The sequence below is a fragment of the Musca domestica genome, unplaced genomic scaffold (assembly GCF_030504385.1).
Source record: "Musca domestica strain aabys unplaced genomic scaffold, Musca_domestica.polishedcontigs.V.1.1 31, whole genome shotgun sequence".
In the NCBI taxonomy this organism is placed as follows: Eukaryota; Metazoa; Arthropoda; class Insecta; order Diptera; family Muscidae; genus Musca; species Musca domestica.
This window is the reverse complement of record NW_026712309.1, coordinates 6,215,548-6,239,209: the sequence shown is the minus strand read 5'-3', so window position 1 is coordinate 6,239,209 and position 23,662 is coordinate 6,215,548. Positions and strand designations below refer to the sequence as shown.

Below are 23,662 nucleotides of genomic sequence, written 5' to 3'. Positions count from 1 at the left end.
GCACGCTTGGTATTTGCTATGAAATAAATAAATCCAAAGGACAAACCCTTCGTGTATGCATGTCATGTTACTGCTTTTGTAATGATTTTGTTTATTAACGCATTAAATTAGCGCAATATTTTTTTTTAATTTTTAAATTTGTTTTTCTTTATCCAACATATATTCGTAAATAAAATTTTTAATGCATATAAAATCAAAAGGGGTAGCGAAGCGCACCGGGTTCAGCTAGTAAAGTATAAAGTTGTTAAGTCCTACCGATAGCAAACGTGTTGCCAACTATAATTTAGTATTTTCATTCAACATTTTTCGTTTTAGTTTTGCCGCTATTTGTCGGTTACTCAAAAAATGTATTAGAGATTCCCTTTCTGACATTCGGATCGGTATTCGGGTCATATAATCACTGATAATTTTCATAATTCACGGCGGCGTAATATTCATAAGACGTACTTTGTAGTCTGACCAAGTGATCTTATTGTTTTTTATTCCTTCGTGTCAAATCAAAATACATTTAATTAGTAGTAGTGTTTTAATTTTTTAAACATTTTCATTATTCTAATCTATTATGAGCCGTGATGATAACTTGTGCTGGTTTCATGGACGGCTCTCTCGTGAGTCTGCGGAAGAAATATGCAGAAGTGGTAAATTGAATGCAATAAGTTGATGTGTATTTGTTTAATTTATTGTATGTATGTATGTACATGTATTTTTAAGGCGAGGAGGATGGAACGTTCCTTGTCCGTGAAAGCAACACAGCGGCGGGTGATTTTGTGCTGACTTTATTGCATCAGGGCGAGGTTTGCCACTATCAGATAAGACGTCATGGAGAAGATGCATTTTTCTCAATTGAAGATAAAGTGAAGATTTTGCACGGATTAGACACATTGGTAGAATATTATCAGCAGTCCGCCAACGGCTTAGTTACCAAACTTGGCAAGTTCATACGTAAGGATCCGCCACCGAATGAGACAAGAAGTCATGGAAACACAAATTTACTCCATCGGGCTGTAATGAACAATAATCACATTGTTGTATCAGAACTCCTGAAGTGTGGTTACAGAAATGTGGATGCCAAAAATCAAAATGGACAAACTGCTATGCACCTAGCTGCACTATACAGCGATGAAGCCATGTTGAACCTATTATTAAACGCCGGTGTGAATGTTAATTGTATGGATACGGATAATAACATGCCCCTTCATGTAAGATAAGCTTTACGTTTATGCGACCTTATTTCTAGTTCGTTTTGCCTTTTAGTATGCAGCCAGACACCAACCTGGTAGTTTTATAAGACGTTTAATAGTTGCTCAGGCTAATGTTCAGGGCAGAAATATTAGAAACGGATATGTGCCATTACACGAAGCAGCAAAGCATGGAAATTTGGAAGCTGTGAAGGAATTGCTGGCCGTTAATGTACCTTTGCTGCCTCGGACATCTATGGGAGAGTTCCCCATTGATTTGGCAAAGGAAGCAAACCATGAACAAGTTGTTGAATTTTTGGATTCATACAAATTAAAACCAGCTAGTACATTTAGGTCACAATGGTATCACGGAACATTAAATAGGGAAGAAGCGACGGAAGCTTTAAAGAGTTTTGCGTCAGATTTCAAAGCCCAGATGGAAAAAATAACATCTGAGAACCCAAATGCTAATGAGAACGGTGATGCTTCTGGTTGCTTTTTAGTGCGATTTTCTGAAAGAAAAAATGCAGTTTCTGGATATGTTTTAACACTTCTCTATGATAATGTTGTCAAAAATTTTATAATTTCAAAATCGGTAAGTTTGTTTATACATTTTCCAATAAATAAATCTTTATTAGAAATAGAATGTGTTCAGAGGAATTCTTACATCTAAAACGTAGAAAAACCCGATTATTATAATATAAATGAAATACGTTTAAATTTAAAGCAGTTACTTAATTTTTTAAAGGTCTATTTATTTTTTCTAATGAACATCCTTAATAAATACTTTTCACAGAAAAATTGACTACGACGTGAATTTGACTCCTGTGCAACCTTATTATATTGGCCATGGAAGTTGGAATAAAGTAATTAAGTTAAACCTACGACCAAGGTGTATTTATTCTTGCCTCTAAACACATTTTTTTAAATATTATAAAAAATATAAATATTTGCTTTGTTTTGTTCTTGTTGACGATTCAATCAATTGTTTGCCTAAGTTTGGAGTATTCCCCCATCGGTTTAACTTCATTATTAAAGGGAGTAATGTTTTTCAAAAAGAAACTGAGAGCTTTAAAATATCGCTTCCAAAATCAAGATTTTATTCCAGGCGAAAGAAATGGCGACATTTCTTTTATAACTTTTTGATATGACTATTTTGGAAGCAGCAAGCTCTATATGTGTCGATCATTCACAAGTAAATGGGGATCACATTCACTTCTTGCCTCTCCCAAAAATCATCATAACAAAATATTATAAAGCTACCAGCACATTTTTAACTAAGAACTCATCGATTTCTGTAGGTTAAAGAAACTGTTTTGGCACAACTTACGTGAAAATGTTGAAATTTAAATTTTGTAAAATATTTTCATTGAATTTATTTTATTTTATTTGAATGAATTATTATTTGGTTTTTTAGTTTCAAATCAATCAAAAGTCCAACCCCGGATGCCATGACTAATATAATACGCAAGTATTGTTCAAACGTATTAGTACTCCCTTAAACTCTATTGCCTAACTATTCACTAAAATTTGGTCACTTTCCCATATTCTAGTAAAAGTATTATATATCGTACCATAGCACAAGTCTGGTAGTCTAAGAAATGTCTTAAATTATAGAAGAATTGCTGTGCCATCTTGTTTGAAAAAATAATTACCTCGGTAATTTCTCTCAAAATTTAATACTTATTTAGTCCATATCAGCATGGCTTTCTTTCATAGTGGTTTCTCAACTACTACAAATCTTATAAAATTTACATCAACGGTTATAAAAGGGTTTTTTCAGCGTAATCAAACTGACACTATGTATACCGATTTCAACATAGTTTTTGATAGGATTAACTATGATTTATTGCTCATAATTCCAAAAAAAAAAACTAATTCACTTCAGAACGAAGTAAATTGAAGCGTGGGAACGTTCGATTTAAAAAGAAAAACTTGCGCCTCTTACTACAAATATTTTATTATTTTTTTTTTAATAAAAAACCATATTACAATATGTAAAAACTAACTTAGATTTGATTCATTCATGTGGCTTTATATAGAGTTGCTTTCCGAAGTTGTTCTTTGAAGATTTATGTATTTAATACCTTCGACAAATTATTTAAAGGGATAAACTATTTCATAATCCATGACTCCATGTCATTGTCCTTTTTCTTTTAAACATATTAAAAAATATTAGAAATCTTCCAATTTTCTAAGAAATAATCATGATGAAAATTGCAAATGGCCTGTGAATTAGAATTGATTGAAGTTTCAAAATTACGTTTGAAGATGTAGTGAACTCAATTATCATTGTTAATAAAGTCATTGGCGTTATAATTTTTTTATAATGTTTTTTTATTATTTAATTTATATTTAGTCGAATTTTTTATATATTGATGACGGTCCATTCTTGCCGACTCTAGAACATTTGGTAGAGCATTTTATGCGTTTTGCTGACGGATTACCTATTAATCTCAAATATCCTGTTTTGCCAAAACCCAAGCCTCCTCTACCACTCTTTTCAACAATGCCACGCACATCTAAGAAATCCTCAGAAGCCATACCTGTGCCACAATGTTCGCCTAATCCACTGCCTAAAAGCCCTGTCGTGGAGAACAAAACTCCTCTATTGCCATCAAAACAATCACAAACTTTGTCGAGCATTCATCACAATAACAATGTGAAGAAAAAATCAAAGGAATCTGTTTTCAGTACATTGAAGTTGAGGAGTCCCAAAAAAACTAGCATACTAGAGAGTATGAGTACTTTACGTAAAAGTAAACCAAAACAAAAATCAATAACATCCGATGACAAACCACAAGTACCCTCTAGCGAAGAAGAATTAAAGCAAGCCGAAACATTGTTGAAGAATTTGTCTTTTTCTACCGATTTTGCAAGTCTAAATCTAGTTAATAATAATGGTCAGCATGGCTTCTATAATGTTCCAAAAAATAATGCAGCAGTTAACAGCGATGTTGTCAATGCATCTATAGATTCCAGAATGAAATTGGAGTCGAAATCCAATGAAGAAGTGGAATATTTTACAAAAAGTGATATCGTTATTGAAAAAGAGCGAAATCAACAAAATTCAAGCGAAAGGTAACACCTTTTTTCAATATTCAATAAAATATTTCTATATAACCAGCTTATAAACATCCTATCGAGTCCTTTTTAGGTTAAGGCCTAGTTTCGATTTTGTTATCTCTTTTTCACATTTAATGTCTTACAGCTTACCGCCAACTACTAATGGTTATATACCAACTGTCGATATTCGAGTGTTTACAGAATCTAACATTCAAGGTGCTCGTTACATGACTAAAGATGAACTTGAGGCATCCGCAGCCGAACTCCGAGAATTTTCTCATAATCCGGAACGTTTGGATTCGTTAATATCCACAACATCTAATGAAAGCGAAATGATGCGATACCTAAATCGACAATCCAGCACAGATTCTTTAGAAAAAGGCAATGCTAGTTCAAAAGTTAATTACCTGATACCGCCTGATTGTCTTATACTTGAAACGATAATTGGAGAGGGTGAATTTGGATCGGTTTATCGTGGATTCCAAATTCAAAGAATCGGGACTGATTTGAGACGCCGGGAAGTGGCCATCAAAACATTACGCGACGAACACTGTCGCACAAACAAACAGGAATTTTTACGCGAGGCCTCAGTAATGATACGACTGAAACATCATTGCATTGTTCAGCTTATAGGAATATCGAAAGGCAAGACCTTGATGATGGTTCAGGAGTTGGTGCCATTGGGTTCGATGTTACATTTCATATTGGACCACAAGGAGAAGATAAATCCAAACTATGAACTAAAATTGTGGGCTTCTCAAATAGCATGCGGTACGTGTGAAAGCTGGAAAACTAATAACTTTGTAGATAACAAATTATATTTTATTTACATAGTGAAATGTAAAGTCGAATTTTAAACTCAATGTACTTAATATTATTTCAGGTATGCAATATTTGGAGAAATATCACTTTGTGCACCGGGATTTGGCAGCTCGAAATATTCTACTAGCATCAAGAAATCAAGCCAAAATAAGTGACTTCGGGCTATCTCGTGCTTTGGGAAGTGACAACGATTGTTATCAAGCCAGTCAAGGAGGTAAATGGCCAATTAAATGGTATGTTGAACATTGAATTATTGCTATATATCGCAGGACTAATGTAATTTACTTCATAGGTATGCTCCTGAGAGTTTTAATAATGGAATATTTTCTCATGCAAGTGATGTGTGGTCATTCGGCGTCACATTGTGGGAAATGTTTTCTCTTGGAGAACCTCCTTATGGCGATATACGTGGTGTCGATGCTATTAAATTGATTGAAAGTGGCCAGCGTTTGCTTCAACCTCCTCTATGTCCCGGACACATCTATGACATAATGTTAAATTGTTGGAATTACAAACCGAAAGATCGCCCAACGTTTCGATATTTAACTGAATTTTTTGCACGTGACCCAGACTATCAAAACATTTTAGAATTAGTAAGAACCGATCATATTAGTTGAACAATACTAATGCCTGTTCTACATTGTTTCCATTTACTCGATGCAAGTGCAATCCTTATATCGTTGATATTTTGATTTTTTTTTTAGATTTGTGAAAACGTATGGTATTTTATAGTAGAGTATTAGTAAAAAAAAACAATTATTCCATTATTTATAATATACATAAAAATGTATTTAAGTGAATATGTATTGACGGAATATGTATCGTTGGTATCTATTAAGTTTGTACTAGTTCTAAGTCAAATAAAATATTCGACAAACAATTATACAAGATGTTTTAATCTCTATTATGATAGTATTTTATGTGTTACAGTTCCTTCTAGGGCCGAAAGAAAACTGTGTTACATTTGGCTTTAGAAAATCTTCAAAACACAGTAGTTTAACAAAAACTTCTAGATTTAATATGCAATGTGTTAAATTACTCAAAGAAAGAATAATTATAGAAATAACAAAGACATAAAACTATAAAGATAGTACAAAAGGCATATTGCAAAAATGCAAAACTAGTAGAACTGCTTATTAAAGTTTTTTTTTACCAAAAATGTCGCTGTGTATAATAATTTATTCACCACGTATTTGGGTAAGCACAATGAATTCAAACACGGCTTCAAGATTTAATTCCACGACGGTAGGTTCTCCGATACCAGATAGACCCTAAACAACAATATTATTGTTTCGGTTATTGACTACCAATTCACTGCATATATTTTCATGAGTTTTTATTTTGCTGCTTTTGGTACCGGAATCTCATAATCCGGATCCTTTTGGTCCGTTATGGGATTAAACAAAACACCAGAACATGCTTTTGGTGTGCCACCCACACAGTTCTATCTAGGTGCGATAATAATGGATGAAGAGTGTTGGTACATTTTAAGAATTGTTCCAGTTTTATCCGGTTGCGATACTACAGCGAACGGGATTACATGACAACGTATTGCAAAACGTAGTTACCAGCGGCCTACAACCTGGTTATAGTAACAATGTTTTGAGAAAAGGATCGTACCAGAACGGGGAGGGGGATTAGCTTTTAGCAGAATTAATTGTTCTCCAACCGTCACAAGTTGCACAGATGCCTATACTTTGAAATTTTGTACGCCCGACATATTTAGGTAACATATTGTACAGAGTGAGATGAAAAAACTACAACCAACTTCAGACTGCTGTCATTTCTTAGCCACTCGTCCGATAGCTAAATTAAAATTATTCCAGTGACAGCTCATTATATTGTTTACAAGCGTACAAAAGTACTTTGGTGAGAATTTTCCAGAAAAATAGTTATACGTGATGGAATTCAAGTGGCTATAGTTAGAGCACTCCAGCAGTTAAATATGAATAAATCTTTTGTGTTTCGTACCATCGCCCGTTACAGTGATACTGTAGCGTAGCCCGACGTCAAGGAAGTGGACGGAAGAAAACTGCAACATCAGCAGAAATGGTTCAAAATGAATGCGTGAGCTGAACGCATCGCAATATTCTAATGGCAAATATTGAAAATTGAGCTCGGGGTAAAGTCATTGAAATTCCAAAAAGTGCAAGAACTTAGACCACAATAGAAAGAAAATAAGACTCAAAAGAGCTAAAGAGTTGCTTCGCTTGACCGAAAGTGGTGAACTGCCAAATTTGGGTTTCTTCGATGAGAAAACATTCGTTGTCCAGCAGTTTGTAAACAAACAAAATGATCGTGTTTACTTGGCAAAGAGGTTAGCTGAAAATGTTGAAATTTAAATTTTGTAAAATATTTTCATTGAATTTATTTTATTTTATTTGAATGAATTATTATTTGGTTTTTTAGTTTCAAATCAATCAAAAGTCCAACCCCGGATGCCATGACTAATATAATACGCAAGTATTGTTCAAACGTATTAGTACTCCCTTAAACTCTATTGCCTAACTATTCACTAAAATTTGGTCACTTTCCCATATTCTAGTAAAAGTATTATATATCGTACCATAGCACAAGTCTGGTAGTCTAAGAAATGTCTTAAATTATAGAAGAATTGCTGTGCCATCTTGTTTGAAAAAATAATTACCTCGGTAATTTCTCTCAAAATTTAATACTTATTTAGTCCATATCAGCATGGCTTTCTTTCATAGTGGTTTCTCAACTACTACAAATCTTATAAAATTTACATCAACGGTTATAAAAGGGTTTTTTCAGCGTAATCAAACTGACACTATGTATACCGATTTCAACATAGTTTTTGATAGGATTAACTATGATTTATTGCTCATAATTCCAAAAAAAAAAAACTAATTCACTTCAGAACGAAGTAAATTGAAGCGTGGGAACGTTCGATTTAAAAAGAAAAACTTGCGCCTCTTACTACAAATATTTTATTATTTTTTTTTTTAATAAAAAACCATATTACAATATGTAAAAACTAACTTAGATTTGATTCATTCATGTGGCTTTATATAGAGTTGCTTTCCGAAGTTGTTCTTTGAAGATTTATGTATTTAATACCTTCGACAAATTATTTAAAGGGATAAACTATTTCATAATCCATGACTCCATGTCATTGTCCTTTTTCTTTTAAACATATTAAAAAATATTAGAAATCTTCCAATTTTCTAAGAAATAATCATGATGAAAATTGCAAATGGCCTGTGAATTAGAATTGATTGAAGTTTCAAAATTACGTTTGAAGATGTAGTGAACTCAATTATCATTGTTAATAAAGTCATTGGCGTTATAATTTTTTTATAATGTTTTTTTATTATTTAATTTATATTTAGTCGAATTTTTTATATATTGATGACGGTCCATTCTTGCCGACTCTAGAACATTTGGTAGAGCATTTTATGCGTTTTGCTGACGGATTACCTATTAATCTCAAATATCCTGTTTTGCCAAAACCCAAGCCTCCTCTACCACTCTTTTCAACAATGCCACGCACATCTAAGAAATCCTCAGAAGCCATACCTGTGCCACAATGTTCGCCTAATCCACTGCCTAAAAGCCCTGTCGTGGAGAACAAAACTCCTCTATTGCCATCAAAACAATCACAAACTTTGTCGAGCATTCATCACAATAACAATGTGAAGAAAAAATCAAAGGAATCTGTTTTCAGTACATTGAAGTTGAGGAGTCCCAAAAAAACTAGCATACTAGAGAGTATGAGTACTTTACGTAAAAGTAAACCAAAACAAAAATCAATAACATCCGATGACAAACCACAAGTACCCTCTAGCGAAGAAGAATTAAAGCAAGCCGAAACATTGTTGAAGAATTTGTCTTTTTCTACCGATTTTGCAAGTCTAAATCTAGTTAATAATAATGGTCAGCATGGCTTCTATAATGTTCCAAAAAATAATGCAGCAGTTAACAGCGATGTTGTCAATGCATCTATAGATTCCAGAATGAAATTGGAGTCGAAATCCAATGAAGAAGTGGAATATTTTACAAAAAGTGATATCGTTATTGAAAAAGAGCGAAATCAACAAAATTCAAGCGAAAGGTAACACCTTTTTTCAATATTCAATAAAATATTTCTATATAACCAGCTTATAAACATCCTATCGAGTCCTTTTTAGGTTAAGGCCTAGTTTCGATTTTGTTATCTCTTTTTCACATTTAATGTCTTACAGCTTACCGCCAACTACTAATGGTTATATACCAACTGTCGATATTCGAGTGTTTACAGAATCTAACATTCAAGGTGCTCGTTACATGACTAAAGATGAACTTGAGGCATCCGCAGCCGAACTCCGAGAATTTTCTCATAATCCGGAACGTTTGGATTCGTTAATATCCACAACATCTAATGAAAGCGAAATGATGCGATACCTAAATCGACAATCCAGCACAGATTCTTTAGAAAAAGGCAATGCTAGTTCAAAAGTTAATTACCTGATACCGCCTGATTGTCTTATACTTGAAACGATAATTGGAGAGGGTGAATTTGGATCGGTTTATCGTGGATTCCAAATTCAAAGAATCGGGACTGATTTGAGACGCCGGGAAGTGGCCATCAAAACATTACGCGACGAACACTGTCGCACAAACAAACAGGAATTTTTACGCGAGGCCTCAGTAATGATACGACTGAAACATCATTGCATTGTTCAGCTTATAGGAATATCGAAAGGCAAGACCTTGATGATGGTTCAGGAGTTGGTGCCATTGGGTTCGATGTTACATTTCATATTGGACCACAAGGAGAAGATAAATCCAAACTATGAACTAAAATTGTGGGCTTCTCAAATAGCATGCGGTACGTGTGAAAGCTGGAAAACTAATAACTTTGTAGATAACAAATTATATTTTATTTACATAGTGAAATGTAAAGTCGAATTTTAAACTCAATGTACTTAATATTATTTCAGGTATGCAATATTTGGAGAAATATCACTTTGTGCACCGGGATTTGGCAGCTCGAAATATTCTACTAGCATCAAGAAATCAAGCCAAAATAAGTGACTTCGGGCTATCTCGTGCTTTGGGAAGTGACAACGATTGTTATCAAGCCAGTCAAGGAGGTAAATGGCCAATTAAATGGTATGTTGAACATTGAATTATTGCTATATATCGCAGGACTAATGTAATTTACTTCATAGGTATGCTCCTGAGAGTTTTAATAATGGAATATTTTCTCATGCAAGTGATGTGTGGTCATTCGGCGTCACATTGTGGGAAATGTTTTCTCTTGGAGAACCTCCTTATGGCGATATACGTGGTGTCGATGCTATTAAATTGATTGAAAGTGGCCAGCGTTTGCTTCAACCTCCTCTATGTCCCGGACACATCTATGACATAATGTTAAATTGTTGGAATTACAAACCGAAAGATCGCCCAACGTTTCGATATTTAACTGAATTTTTTGCACGTGACCCAGACTATCAAAACATTTTAGAATTAGTAAGAACCGATCATATTAGTTGAACAATACTAATGCCTGTTCTACATTGTTTCCATTTACTCGATGCAAGTGCAATCCTTATATCGTTGATATTTTGATTTTTTTTTTAGATTTGTGAAAACGTATGGTATTTTATAGTAGAGTATTAGTAAAAAAAAAACAATTATTCCATTATTTATAATATACATAAAAATGTATTTAAGTGAATATGTATTGACGGAATATGTATCGTTGGTATCTATTAAGTTTGTACTAGTTCTAAGTCAAATAAAATATTCGACAAACAATTATACAAGATGTTTTAATCTCTATTATGATAGTATTTTATGTGTTACAGTTCCTTCTAGGGCCGAAAGAAAACTGTGTTACATTTGGCTTTAGAAAATCTTCAAAACACAGTAGTTTAACAAAAACTTCTAGATTTAATATGCAATGTGTTAAATTACTCAAAGAAAGAATAATTATAGAAATAACAAAGACATAAAACTATAAAGATAGTACAAAAGGCATATTGCAAAAATGCAAAACTAGTAGAACTGCTTATTAAAGTTTTTTTTTACCAAAAATGTCGCTGTGTATAATAATTTATTCACCACGTATTTGGGTAAGCACAATGAATTCAAACACGGCTTCAAGATTTAATTCCACGACGGTAGGTTCTCCGATACCAGATAGACCCTAAACAACAATATTATTGTTTCGGTTATTGACTACCAATTCACTGCATATATTTTCATGAGTTTTTATTTTGCTGCTTTTGGTACCGGAATCTCATAATCCGGATCCTTTTGGTCCGTTATGGGATTAAACAAAACACCAGAACATGCTTTTGGTGTGCCACCCACACAGTTCTATCTAGGTGCGATAATAATGGATGAAGAGTGTTGGTACATTTTAAGAATTGTTCCAATTTTATCCGGTTGCGATACTACAGCGAACGGGATTACATGACAACGTATTGCAAAACGTAGTTACCAGCGGCCTACAACCTGGTTATAGTAACAATGTTTTGAGAAAAGGATCGTACCAGAACGGGGAGGGGGATTAGCTTTTAGCAGAATTAATTGTTCTCCAACCGTCACAAGTTGCACAGATGCCTATACTTTGAAATTTTGTACGCCCGACATATTTAGGTAACATATTGTACAGAGTGAGATGAAAAAACTACAACCAACTTCAGACTGCTGTCATTTCTTAGCCACTCGTCCGATAGCTAAATTAAAATTATTCCAGTGACAGCTCATTATATTGTTTACAAGCGTACAAAAGTACTTTGGTGAGAATTTTCCAGAAAAATAGTTATACGTGATGGAATTCAAGTGGCTATAGTTAGAGCACTCCAGCAGTTAAATATGAATAAATCTTTTGTGTTTCGTACCATCGCCCGTTACAGTGATACTGTAGCGTAGCCCGACGTCAAGGAAGTGGACGGAAGAAAACTGCAACATCAGCAGAAATGGTTCAAAATGAATGCGTGAGCTGAACGCATCGCAATATTCTAATGGCAAATATTGAAAATTGAGCTCGGGGTAAAGTCATTGAAATTCCAAAAAGTGCAAGAACTTAGACCACAATAGAAAGAAAATAAGACTCAAAAGAGCTAAAGAGTTGCTTCGCTTGACCGAAAGTGGTGAACTGCCAAATTTGGGTTTCTTCGATGAGAAAACATTCGTTGTCCAGCAGTTTGTAAACAAACAAAATGATCGTGTTTACTTGGCAAAGAGGTTAGCTGAAAATGGGATGGGAATGGGCCAAAATACCGCGAAACAACATTCGGGCAGCGTGTGACGGTTTCATTGGCCGTTCGAAGGCCATAATTCGTGCCAAAGGTGACCAATTTTAATAGATCATATTCTAAAATTTGATACTATTTCACAATTTTTTTGCTTTCAGTCGAAATTTAAAAAAAAAATGTAAAAATGATGGCGTTTGACTTTGTTGCAGTTTTTTTTATCTCACCCTGTAATTTCATTTCATTTATTTCATTTATTTATTTATATGTTGCAATGAAAAAGCCATTAGGCCAATAAGTATCACAACTATCAGAAAACTACAAAAGTGTACTCCAAAATAAAAAAAAAAAACATCTTAAAAATATTACATAGTGTATCTTAAAATAACCTAAGAAATCATATGTAAAATATGGACAAAAAGGCTCCCCAGCCAATGAAAATAAATTTAAGTCTATTGCTGGTAATAAAAAAAACAATATTGAATCAAACGATACAGTGACGTCAATATCATTAAAACAAACAAATTGTTAACCTCCATTTGCCTCTACAAAGTTTTCAAACATGCGGCGAAAAACACCGCGGGAAAACGAGAATTGTCGTAGCTCAGCTGGAAGCTGATTCCAGATTCGTGCGGAACGAACTATGAAAGATCTTTCATATAGAGACGTAGAAAAATGAGGGAAAATTATTTGCGTATTCCTAGTAGACCGAGAGAACACTAGCCGATCTCGCTGAAAACCGGGAAGATTTAAACAGATACATTTATATAGAAATGAAACCACTCGTTGTTTAACAAAAGTAGAGAATGACACTCCTAGAAAGAGGACTGTATGCGCAGAAATATGGTCAAAACGACGCAAATTATAAACATATCTTACAATGATGTTAAAAAGTTTTTCTAATTTCATTAAATGCTCATGTGTTGTACCAGAAATCACTTCAATACAGTAGGAAATTACCGAAAATAACATAGAATGAGCAAGATTTCTCTTTACAAATAAGGGCAAATAGAAATCAGTTGAGTGTAATTTTCGGAGCATATTTATAACTTTGGGGTACAGTGCATCAATATGCAAAGAAAAATCAAGCTTGGCATCAAGGACAACACCTAAACAATTTATGCGGTCAACAAAATCCACCGCTACACCATTAACCTGTATATTAATACCGCTATTCAGTCGGCAAGGTGAACCAAATGTCATTGCTTTTGTCTTAGAAACATTTACTACTAGATTATTATTTCTCAACCAACGTGTATTTATGCTATTCTCTAGCTGAAAGTCTGATTGACCTTTAAAAAATAAACGAATGTCGTCCGCATACATAAACGGATGACAGTCGCAATTAGTTAGAATGCTACTAATGTCATTGACATATAAAACAAAAAGAAGTGGACCTAAAATTGAACCTTGAGGTACCCCGCTGTAAATATTACGTAAGCTGGATGCCTCGCCATTATATGAAACATATTGAGAACGTCCAGATAAATATGAAGCAATTAATTATGTGGTGAAATACGTCGACCAAGTACGTCAAATTTTAAGTAACGCTGTATAGTTTTGCTCGATATTTTGTAACAATTTGTACATAATTTTAAGCAAAAATCCAGTAAAAGAAGGCGAAATGTTAGAGAAATGTTGACAGTCATGTGCTAAGAGTGAACTGAATTTTAGGGAAGAAAAAATGTCCAGTACAATTTGTTTTACTTGCTGCTTAGGGTTATTCTGCAATAGTTTACGGAATGTTGTCTATTTAAATTTTGTATATGTTTTTGTACGAAAGAGAAAATTTTTATACTCACCTGAATAAATCTTATAAAGTAAAGACATTCCTATTATAGAGTCCTTGAAAATCGTTATACAATATAGTTATACCATGTGCGGCATTCGAAGTTATTGCAGATAATATAAAATCAAGAACGACATTTTAGCACTTAATAAGAAAATTGCATATATTTAGTAAAAAATAACATAATGATATTGAAAAAAAAATATACTTTGATAATGAATATATTATTTGTTAATAATAACAAAAACTAATTGCACTGATATAACAACTACTTGTAAAAAGATGGCTTAAATCAAAAATTCAAATCTATTTTTCACAAACCATTTATGGCTTGTTTCACATTGTCTGTTGACACCAATTTCAAGGCACTTATTATTCCATTCAAATTTTTTTCGTTGTAAGGCTTATTTTGGAGCTGCGATACAACTGGAACGCGTTCGCCGCTAGGCATTAAAATCCCAATGTCAGTCATCAATCCCTAAAATTGAAATTGATATTTAAGGTGCTTCTAAAAGCTTTATGCTACATACCTTGTCCACTTCGACAATTAATTTCATCTTTAACTGCTTATCGTTGTCGGCTTTCAGAGCCAACTCCTTCTCGACACTAAACTTTGGAGTTTTGCCAAGGACCCAATCCCAAGAGCTAAACTCTTCTCGTAAAGCATTAATGCCCGGGAACCATTTCTCTGTTGGGTTTACCAATTGAAATCCGCGCTGTTTCATGGTTTGTGTACTACCTCCGTCCTCGAGTTCGGTAGCAGATGTACGTAAAAACTCATATCCCACTGCGGACAAAAGCTGTGGAACATTAACTGTGCGATTGACATCTACGAGATTCTTGATGGGAGAACGAACTGAAGCCGTCGCCTTGCTAATATAATTTGCCTAAATAAGTAAGAAGACAATTTTACAAAAGCAGTCGCAGATTGTATTGTGTTTTGTACATACATCTTCTTTCACCAGCGATTCACCCAAATGTAATTTGTTTGCGCTCACTAGCAATGTGCAATGGTGATATGCATTGGGATGTCCCAGTTTAGCTGCCGTACCAGAAATCTGAAACAATATGTATATATATTATATAAATTGTATAAAAACAGATCCATTAAATTATTTGGGTTTGCACAAAATAATGCTACTTAATCTAATTCCTGATGGAATGCCGAAATTTTATTTGTATACCCTCATCCATATTACCATGTATTTACCCTGCCAAATTACTAATTTAAAACACTACTAATGTATGTTTGTGTTTTGGATCAGCGTGAAGTTAGTAATCGTTTTCTCCTAGTTTTCTCAAAAAATATACACATGTCGTTTTTCGCGATGTGTCAAATAAACACATCAACTTGTTGCATTTGTTATTACAAAATTTCAAGTTACAAGACTTTAGGGACAGAGTTGTGTTTCTCAAGTGTAATTGTTCCACAATACCAAGCTTCTCACCATAATCAAGCATTTTGTACTGCCGTATTACCCAAATTGAAACATTAAAAAATATATTGTTCCTGATGATGTCTTCCGTCGGAGGACGAAATATCGAAAATAATAAATAAATAAACCTGGAGCTCAATTTTATTTAACTTACATTTGAAATCTTTTATAATAAAGGTCGAATTAAATAACTAAAAATCAGAAAATAAAAAAAATAATAAATTAATTGCGTTGAAAAAAATGCAACATTTGCATTTTTTAATATTACACCCCTACCTTATACCTGACATACGTCTGTGAAATGTAAAGAAATACCGCACTCTCAAATACATAAATTTCGCGTAAAATCTCTACTTGCCCATAGCAGCATTTGCGCATTCTGGCCACATCGTTGTTATATTCAGTTAAAAATTATCTGTGCCAATCACACAATTGAAGTTAATAGTTGAAACACAGTAGGATCAAACTTCTCCATTTTTATTTTTGTCTGTCATAGGTTGTAGCACGCATTACGAACTTGAAATACGAAATTTGAAACACTTCCGGTGAAAAATGTCGCTAAAATCATCAAAATACCGAATATCAGGAGGTACCGTTATATGGGGACTATACGAAAACGTGAACGTATACACGTACATACGTACGTATACACGAACATGTATTTAATTGTCCAGAGGATCTCTGGCTACAGCCCATAAAGGTAGCAGAATTCCTAAACATGGATATCGAAGAAGAACCAGATTAACCGTCTATTAACCACAGAGCATACATTTCGCTGTAACATTTACGATCGTACTGCCAAATTAAATCGCTAAATCGGCTTTATACTGATCCAGTATAGATTCATAATGAGTATAATATTTTTTAGATTCGTTCATGTTACGGTATCCCCGCAAGTGATCCATTGCAGCTGCTATGGACTAGTTACAATATTGTCCTATGTTCTCATGTTTTATCGTTTGCACATTCATTTCTTGTTTTTTTCTTTTGCAAGCGTACCATAGAATTATCATGTGGAGTAGCTTTGAGACGACTTTGATCTAATGGAAAGCTAGGACATCGTAAGGTTCAATAGAGTAGGTTTTCATAGCATTTGTGTTATTTTTGGACTGGTCCTCGTCGGTATGGACTATAATTTACACGATTGTATAGAGTAGTCGTATTATTTGCAGGGATACACGACAAAATTGTATGTGTATGAGTATCAAATCAACTTTTTGGTGGCGTAACTTGCAGGACTGCATTAAATAAAATAATTGACAAAATAATCCAAACTAGCCCTTTTTTGCAGATACTAGAACAATGCAAAAATGTTTACAAAAATACAAACTTAAACGAATACACTTAATTCGAGTGAAAGTAATTTATTTTTCAAAAACAGGCTGATAAGGTTGGTCAGTACGAAAATCTGACAAACGAGTTTGCCTTCAAAAAGTTTTTTTAATATGAAATTCAACGAAAGGCCAACTCACAATAATAGAAAAACCGAACGAAAACAAACGAAACGATTAATGTACCCCTCTCACGAAGACACAAGCTTTTAAATTTTTTTTTAACCGTTTGTACTCCAAAGGAAACAAAACCACAAACATTTCAATGCCAGAAGTACACAAACTAAACGATTGCCTTAATGTACTTCGGATGTCAGTTGCCGAGCTGTATCGTTTGCGAACAAATCGCCGGGTAAGGTTTGCAATCGTTTGCTGTGCGAAATGATGATGATGACTTGTACATTGAGAGTTGTTATTCTTAATATTTTAATATTATTAATATTAATATTTTGTACATTTTTACATTTTGTGATGTTCAAATAAATGAATAAAAAGGAATAATTGTAACTTTTTATTAGTTTGTACATTATTTGTAAAGAATTAATATATCGAAAAACGTTTGCAGACGTTTGCAATGAGTGTGTTTCGTTTCCAATGTTTCGTCATCCAGGAAAGTACATTTCAGTTCTGAATTAGTTTCCACTCATCTACACAAACAGTACAAAATAAGAGACAAGTCCTGTTATCTTAATATCGGTTTTGTTTCGTTTTGTACTTCAAGAAAACACAGAACGAAACAATTTCTAACGTAAAATAGTTTATTTTCCCTCGTTGAGAACAACTACAAAGATTATCAAATTGTGGACTTTTTGGCCTCTTACAGCGTTGCCTAAAATTCGACGTACTTGGTCGACGTTTTTCACCACAAAAAAAAAAAAAACATGTATTTATATGAGTGCTACCCAAGCACGTCAAACGTACGAAATTTCAAAGTTGAACCTTCCATTTAACAATGAAAATTTAATAATAATTATTATTATTTTTTTGTGTTGAAATAGAAATGAATAACAAAAAAGTGAATGTTTGTAATTGGAAAATCTAATTGTTGGGAGAATTATGAAGATTATCCATTTTTAAAAGGATTTTCGTTAGTAGTTTTTAAGATATAGGCCTGATGTACAATACATTTTACCACAGTGGGGAAGTTGTATTTGTGTACGCTACGTCGAATTTTAGGTAACGCTGATAGAAATTATAAAATGAAGTAAGGCCGAGTTTATATTAAGCAATTGTGTCATGGTACAATTATTACAGGTAACAGCAAGTCCCAGCTGATTTGACTCTATAGTAATACTAGTGTCAAACTCGATATGACATTTTGTGATTTAATTCCATTTCTTGATATACAATAGGTATACCCTTTTTTGATATAAAATTTCACTGCAGGGCAATGTGAACATATTTTTGCCTAATAATAAGAAAATTGCCGTTGTACTTTACTAAAATCTAAAAACGATGGTTCGGAAAATTTTTTTGCGGTTAAGGAACAGCGATACCACATTAGATAATGTATTCGTATATTTCATGTTTCCTAAAATTGCAAAATGTAGAATACTTTATGTATGTATGCTGATTGGTTTCGGCTTGAAAGGGATGTTGCCTTTTCGCGATTTTCTAGCGATTGCTTGAAGTGTTGAGAGATTAGGACCAACAGCTAACAACTACACATTCAGGGAAATGATGTGAAAGCATTAAAATTAAATATTTTAAAAACTATTCTTCTGCATTTTCAATTTAATAATACAAATTTCAAAAATGTATATTTTTGAAATTAAAATAATTTATTGAAAATTAATTAGTTTGTTTACATTTTTGGACAGAGGACAGAGAGGGCTAAGGGGAATGGAAATTAAAAAAAGATTGCTGGTGCTGGCAATTTTCTGGCATTTTGTGTTTTTATTTTTATACGAAAATAAAAAAACAAAATTGCTGAATTCATATGGGCTATTATAAATGCATGAGGCAAGTTCAAAGGAGAAGGATAAAAAATTGCAACTAGAAAACTCGTCTAGTATAATTCTGAACATAAACATGATACAAGAGTTGAATATCTGAATTTATACATGGACGGTAGGTCGGGTATTAAGTAGCCCTCTAAATCGTGGTAGAATAATAAAATACCTGTTTATAAATATGATAGGGAAACGGATTTCTCCGTAGCTGTATTTGAAATAAGGCTACCTTTAAAAAATTTTACAGTTGTTTAAATACAGTATTTCTGGAGCTATTTTAATGGTAAATACTTTGGCGGCAATAGAAAACAATGTTAACAATATCTACCCGTCAATGTTAATTTGTAATCCCGCTTCAGGCCGCAATTATGGCCCGATCCTCATGCAATTGAGCATGGGGTTCAGAATAGAAGCCTATTGTTTTTGGGATGAACCCAAACTACTTAGAGGTTGAAATTGACAAAAAAAAAACAGAAAAATTTCCCGATTTTGCAGTTGCTCTATAGGTCCCAATTATAAACCAATCGACGAATTTTGCATGGCGTTAAAGTTTAGGGCTAGGCAGAATCTAGCCCTATTTATGTAAAATATTTGTAAAAATACGAAAATTTCCACTAAGCCGAAAAAATTTTTAATCCCGCCGAAATCACAAAAGCATTAATAGGTCAATTCTAAGCACTATAGTAATACTGTTAGCCAAGATATAGAATATATAGCAAACTAGGTAGAGTCGCTTTAAAGTTCTCAAATAAGGACCAATAGACATAGTCATTTTTAGGTTAGAGTTTGGGACAGCGCTGAACCTAGCATTTGGGATGGTCATCAGATCATATTTAGCCGTTGAAATAAACTACAATTTTGTATGAAAAAACACCAAAATTAGCGAAATCACAAATACATGAATGTATGTATGCAACCAACTTCAGACTGCTGTCATTTTTAAGACACTCGTCCGACAGCTGTTAAAATTATTCCAGTGACAGCTCATTATATTGTTTACAAGCGTACAGAAGCATTTTGGTGAAAATTTTACAGAAAAAAGTTATTCGTGATGGAATTTCTTTATATTTGGCTGAAAAACCACAAGTGTCTACGGTTAGACCACACCAGCATTTAAATGTAAATAAATCTTTTGTTTTGTACCATCGCTCGTTACCGTGATACTGGTAGCGTTGCCCGACGTCAAGGAAGTGGAGGAAGAAAACAGCAACATCAGCAGAAATGGTTCGAAAAGTAAAGAAGCGACTTGATCAAAGTCCGCATGGCAGGGGCCGAAAAATGGCTGGTGAGCTGAACATATCGCAATATTCCATTCGGCAAATATTGAAAAATGAGCCATTGAAATTCAAAAAAGTGCAAGAACTTACACAACAACAGAAACAAAATAGACTCAAAAGGGCTAAAGAGTTGCTCGCTTGGCCAAAAGTGGTGAACTACCGAATTTGGTTTTCTCCGATGAGAAGACATTCGCTGTCAAGCAGTTTATAAACAAACAAAATTATCGTGTTTACTTGCCAAAGAGGTCAGCTGAAAATGTGCACCTTCGGTTGGCCCACAGTACTCAAGCGCCGGCCATGGTGATGTTGTGGGGCGGCGATGGTCGTTCCTCGCTCGTATTAACCGAAAGTGGCATCAGAATAAATGCCGAATATTATCCCGAAAATATCTGGAGGGTATATTAGAGCCTTGGGCACGCTAACATTTTGGCTGCAGACCTTGGACATCCCAACAGGACTCAGTACCATCGCACTCAGCACGCGTCACCAAAGAATGGTTACAAAATGAGGTTCCTCGCTTCATTTCCAGCTCACAATGGCCACCAAAATCTCTGGATACCAATCCGTTGGACTATTGTGTCTGGATATTTTGGAAAAAAAGGCACTAAAAAATACCAAAGTGTCGATCACCTCAAGCAAGCGCTTCGCCGGGAATGGACCAAAATACCACAGAACAACATTCGGGCAGGTTCATTGGCCGTTTGAAGGCCATAATTCGTGCCAAAGGTGACCAATTCGAACAAATCTAAACTTATTCTAAAATTTGATGCTATTTTCGACATTTTTTGCTTTCATTTAATAAAATCATGGTAAAATTAAAAGTTTAAGTCATTTCAAATAAGCATTACCATCTTTGCATTTTCTGTAATTTACCTTGTCACATTTGTCACGCCTTGTCAAAAAATTGTAAACATATGGTTGCATGAATTTACCTCCTTGATTCTACCGTGAATAAAATTTAAAAAAAATGTAAAAATGATGCCGTTTGATATTGTTGCAGTTTTTTTTATCTCACCCTGTATTGACACAATAAATTGATACCTTGGAAGGGTTACCTTGTTTCGATTTTAAATCGAAAACTATAGCAGGAATATGAGAGCATGTAGACCTATTTCCTTTTATCTTCTAACCTTTTGTTGGCTTTTTTAACAATAGTTGAATTGTGTGCTAATTTATTTGAAATAATTTTTCCCAACCGTCAAACTAATTCACGTACTTACCTTTTTGTCATTGATGACAATATCGTCGCGTTTATTAATCTCCGCCTTTATAGCCCATTCGCGGAAAAGAGCACGAGTCAAAATATTCAAGTTATATTTTCGATTGTAACGTTCGCGCGGGGTGAAAAATGTGCAATTCAGGTTACCCCTATCGTGATATACGGCCCCACCACCGCTATTGCGTCTAGCCAATGTTATTCCCTTATCCATAAGTTTGGATACATTGGCCTCGGTGAATGGGTTTTGATGGCGTCCTATTACGACACAAGGATCATTGGCCCACAACAGCAGGACATGGTGTCGACTAAAATCGAAATGGCGGTATAGCCAATCCTCTAAGGCAAGATTGGTAAATATGTCATACGATTGCGAAATGAACACAGATTTTTTGATGTCTGCTGCATTAATAGTTTCGCTATTTCCAACAGACTTCCGTGTTATTTCATTGTCATTGTGGTTACCATTATCGTCATTCGATGTCGTCGATGAGAGGGGAGAAGAGGAGGAGAACTGATGTCGTTGTGGCATCGCTGTAACGATACGTAACATTGCACGCCACTGAAAACCAGAAACCCCACCTCCCATTACTTTAACTCCCATTAGTGCATTCATGATTGCGGTGGATTGGCTGTGACCAGACAGTCTTCTGAGAACTGATAGGGTTTGAATAGTTATTCTTACTGTTGTTATGCTATAAAAAGCAGGTGTTCGGGTCTTGACTGTCTAAATGTGCGATTACTCGCTATTTCGTCGATCTGGAGATGTAGCTCTCTACGTTCTTATCTCGTCGTTTTTATTTTTGTCTATAATTCGGAGTAACGACGCACCTCACGTTCTCATCTATACACAAGCAATTGCACGATGGTGATCTTTACGCTCGGCTGATAATTTTGATATTTTTCAGTGTCTGACTACAAAACAGCCAGTATGCTTTTGCACTTTTTTACAAAATTATTACGTTTTTAATATTTCTACTCGTTTTTTTTTCTTTTGCTCGATGTCTAAACGGACATACGTTGCTGTTTTAGAATACACGTAGAATCGCCAGTACAACGGAAAAATACTAAACAAGAAGTATTTTCTTATGGTTGACTTTGTTGTTGTTTTTATGTAAAATAGGAGACAAAATGCGCTTCTGTTGTCAAGTCGTCTCTCAGTAGTTCTCGCAGAAACAGATGATTTCGTTTGTCGAATAGGGGTTCGTTACGGGCGTTAAGTTGTAGATTAGAATTGATTCTCGATGCTGATTGTAAGAATGTTCTTCAAAAAGATCGCTAAGGTCACACTACAAATTATATTAATATTTCTGATGTACAGCACAATGTAATCGTCGATTTGAAACTGGTGTCAACAGAGTCCTTTTCTTTGTTCGTTTCTATTTGTTGTCTTATTTTTGGTTTGCTAGAGTTTTTTGTTTTGTATTTTGCTTTATTGTTTTGTGGTCAAAGAGGTATGTTGGACTTTAGCACTCGTCGTTACACATTTTTGGCGTTGTACTTGATGCTGAGTCTGCGGCTGTGACCGATATTAAATATTCGTGGACTGCTTCAGTCTGATGAAGCCACTTCCAAGTTTGATGAAGACCACTGACTCGAAGACGAAGTCCCAAACAATCCTTGCTCCAGTCCTTATTCATTCCTCTGAAACCCATCCAAAGGTTTAAAGGGTATACAAAATGTTCACATTCACTTCAACACAAAAGTTTTTTATCTACACGCCAGACACTGTTCGATTGCTTGAATTTATGATTACGAATTATGTTCCGATGCTACTGGAAGATAGCTATGCTCCGGTCCTTTGTTTGCTTTATATTGCAAGTGGCAATTGCATGCGACTTAAAATATTAACTTTTCTTACAAGGAAATCCAAGTCAAACAAAGACTTTTAAAGTGCTGAAGTTGACAAAAGTTTAAGTTGTCAGTGCTTTATTTTTCATTTTTACGCCGTCAACTAGACTTAAGGGGGCTTCACATGTAATGATTCACTGCAGATCTTTTATACTCATTGTACAATTACTACGGGTAATAGCAAGTTCTACAGATTCGTTGATAGTAAAAATAGCGGGTTTACAAATTCACTTCTTATCGTGTTTATACACAAAACAATTGAAACTTATGTTTTCCATAGTAAAATGTATTGTAAGTGGTCATTTATCAAATTTATTAACGTGTATGTAAAAATTCTTGTATGGCCCACACTTATATTTTGTACGAACGGTACCAATGCACCTCATTATCCACCACTGCTAAACAAAGGAGCGGATGTCCGCATTCCAGATTGGAAAAATAAACTTCTGTACAATCCCTTTTATGTGAAACATTCTATTAATTGTCGTCGCTTTACTACACTAAAAGAGATCCAGGTCAGCTTATTGAAAACTTAA

The 23,662-nt window shown here is 34.3% G+C and overlaps 3 protein-coding genes and 1 long non-coding RNA gene across 4 annotated transcripts; 2 read left to right on the top strand and 2 right to left on the bottom strand.

The window, feature by feature from the left end:
* Nucleotides 1-416: 416 nt before the first annotated feature.
* LOC101894006 (tyrosine-protein kinase Shark) lies at nucleotides 417-5,946 on the top strand. Its single transcript, XM_005190890.4, has 7 exons — nucleotides 417-638; nucleotides 712-1,199; nucleotides 1,255-1,773; nucleotides 3,538-4,259; nucleotides 4,390-5,015; nucleotides 5,128-5,299; nucleotides 5,359-5,946. Exons 1-7 carry the CDS (start codon nucleotides 563-565, stop codon nucleotides 5,681-5,683), a joined length of 2,928 nt encoding a protein of 975 aa, XP_005190947.1. The 5' UTR covers nucleotides 417-562; the 3' UTR covers nucleotides 5,684-5,946.
* Nucleotides 5,947-6,272: 326 nt separating this feature from the next.
* Nucleotides 6,273-10,829, top strand: LOC101890915 (tyrosine-protein kinase Shark). Its single transcript, XM_005175455.4, has 5 exons — nucleotides 6,273-6,311; nucleotides 8,420-9,141; nucleotides 9,272-9,897; nucleotides 10,010-10,181; nucleotides 10,241-10,829. The coding sequence occupies exons 1-5, from the start codon at nucleotides 6,273-6,275 to the stop codon at nucleotides 10,563-10,565; spliced, it is 1,884 nt and encodes a 627-aa protein (XP_005175512.3). The 3' UTR covers nucleotides 10,566-10,829.
* Nucleotides 10,830-14,208: 3,379 nt separating this feature from the next.
* Nucleotides 14,209-22,738, bottom strand: LOC101890741 (lipoyltransferase 1, mitochondrial). Its single transcript, XM_005175454.4, has 4 exons — nucleotides 21,280-22,738; nucleotides 15,014-15,121; nucleotides 14,594-14,950; nucleotides 14,209-14,541 (listed from the first exon to the last, which is right to left on the bottom strand). Exons 1-4 carry the CDS (start codon nucleotides 21,889-21,891, stop codon nucleotides 14,377-14,379), a joined length of 1,242 nt encoding a protein of 413 aa, XP_005175511.1. The 5' UTR covers nucleotides 21,892-22,738; the 3' UTR covers nucleotides 14,209-14,376.
* LOC131803609 (uncharacterized) lies at nucleotides 15,257-20,667 on the bottom strand. The gene is made up of 2 exons (XR_009342684.1): nucleotides 15,776-20,667; nucleotides 15,257-15,690 (listed from the first exon to the last, which is right to left on the bottom strand). It is a non-coding gene; the product is annotated as an uncharacterized LOC131803609 (long non-coding RNA).
* Nucleotides 22,739-23,662: the final 924 nt, after the last annotated feature.

Bases quoted from the DNA above. Each gene is read 5' to 3' on its own strand.
- LOC101894006 (XM_005190890.4), top strand. From the start codon at position 563: ATGAGCCGTGATGATAACTTGTGCTGGTTTCATGGACGGCTCTCTCGT. The intron at 1,200-1,254 runs GTAAGATAAGCT...TTTGCCTTTTAG, and splicing joins ATAATAACATGCCCCTTCAT to TATGCAGCCAGACACCAACC. The intron at 1,774-3,537 runs GTAAGTTTGTTT...ATTTATATTTAG, and splicing joins ATTTTATAATTTCAAAATCG to TCGAATTTTTTATATATTGA.
- LOC101890915 (XM_005175455.4), top strand. From the start codon at position 6,273: ATGAATTCAAACACGGCTTCAAGATTTAATTCCACGACG. The intron at 9,142-9,271 runs GTAACACCTTTT...AATGTCTTACAG, and splicing joins CAACAAAATTCAAGCGAAAG to CTTACCGCCAACTACTAATG. The intron at 10,182-10,240 runs GTATGTTGAACA...TTTACTTCATAG, and splicing joins GGTAAATGGCCAATTAAATG to GTATGCTCCTGAGAGTTTTA.
- LOC101890741 (XM_005175454.4), bottom strand. From the start codon at position 21,891: ATGAATGCACTAATGGGAGTTAAAGTAATGGGAGGTGGGGTTTCTGGT. The intron at 15,122-21,279 runs GTAAGTACGTGA...ATATTGTTTCAG, and splicing joins TTGTCATCAATGACAAAAAG to ATTTCTGGTACGGCAGCTAA. The intron at 14,542-14,593 runs GTATGTAGCATA...TTTCAATTTTAG, and splicing joins TAATTGTCGAAGTGGACAAG to GGATTGATGACTGACATTGG.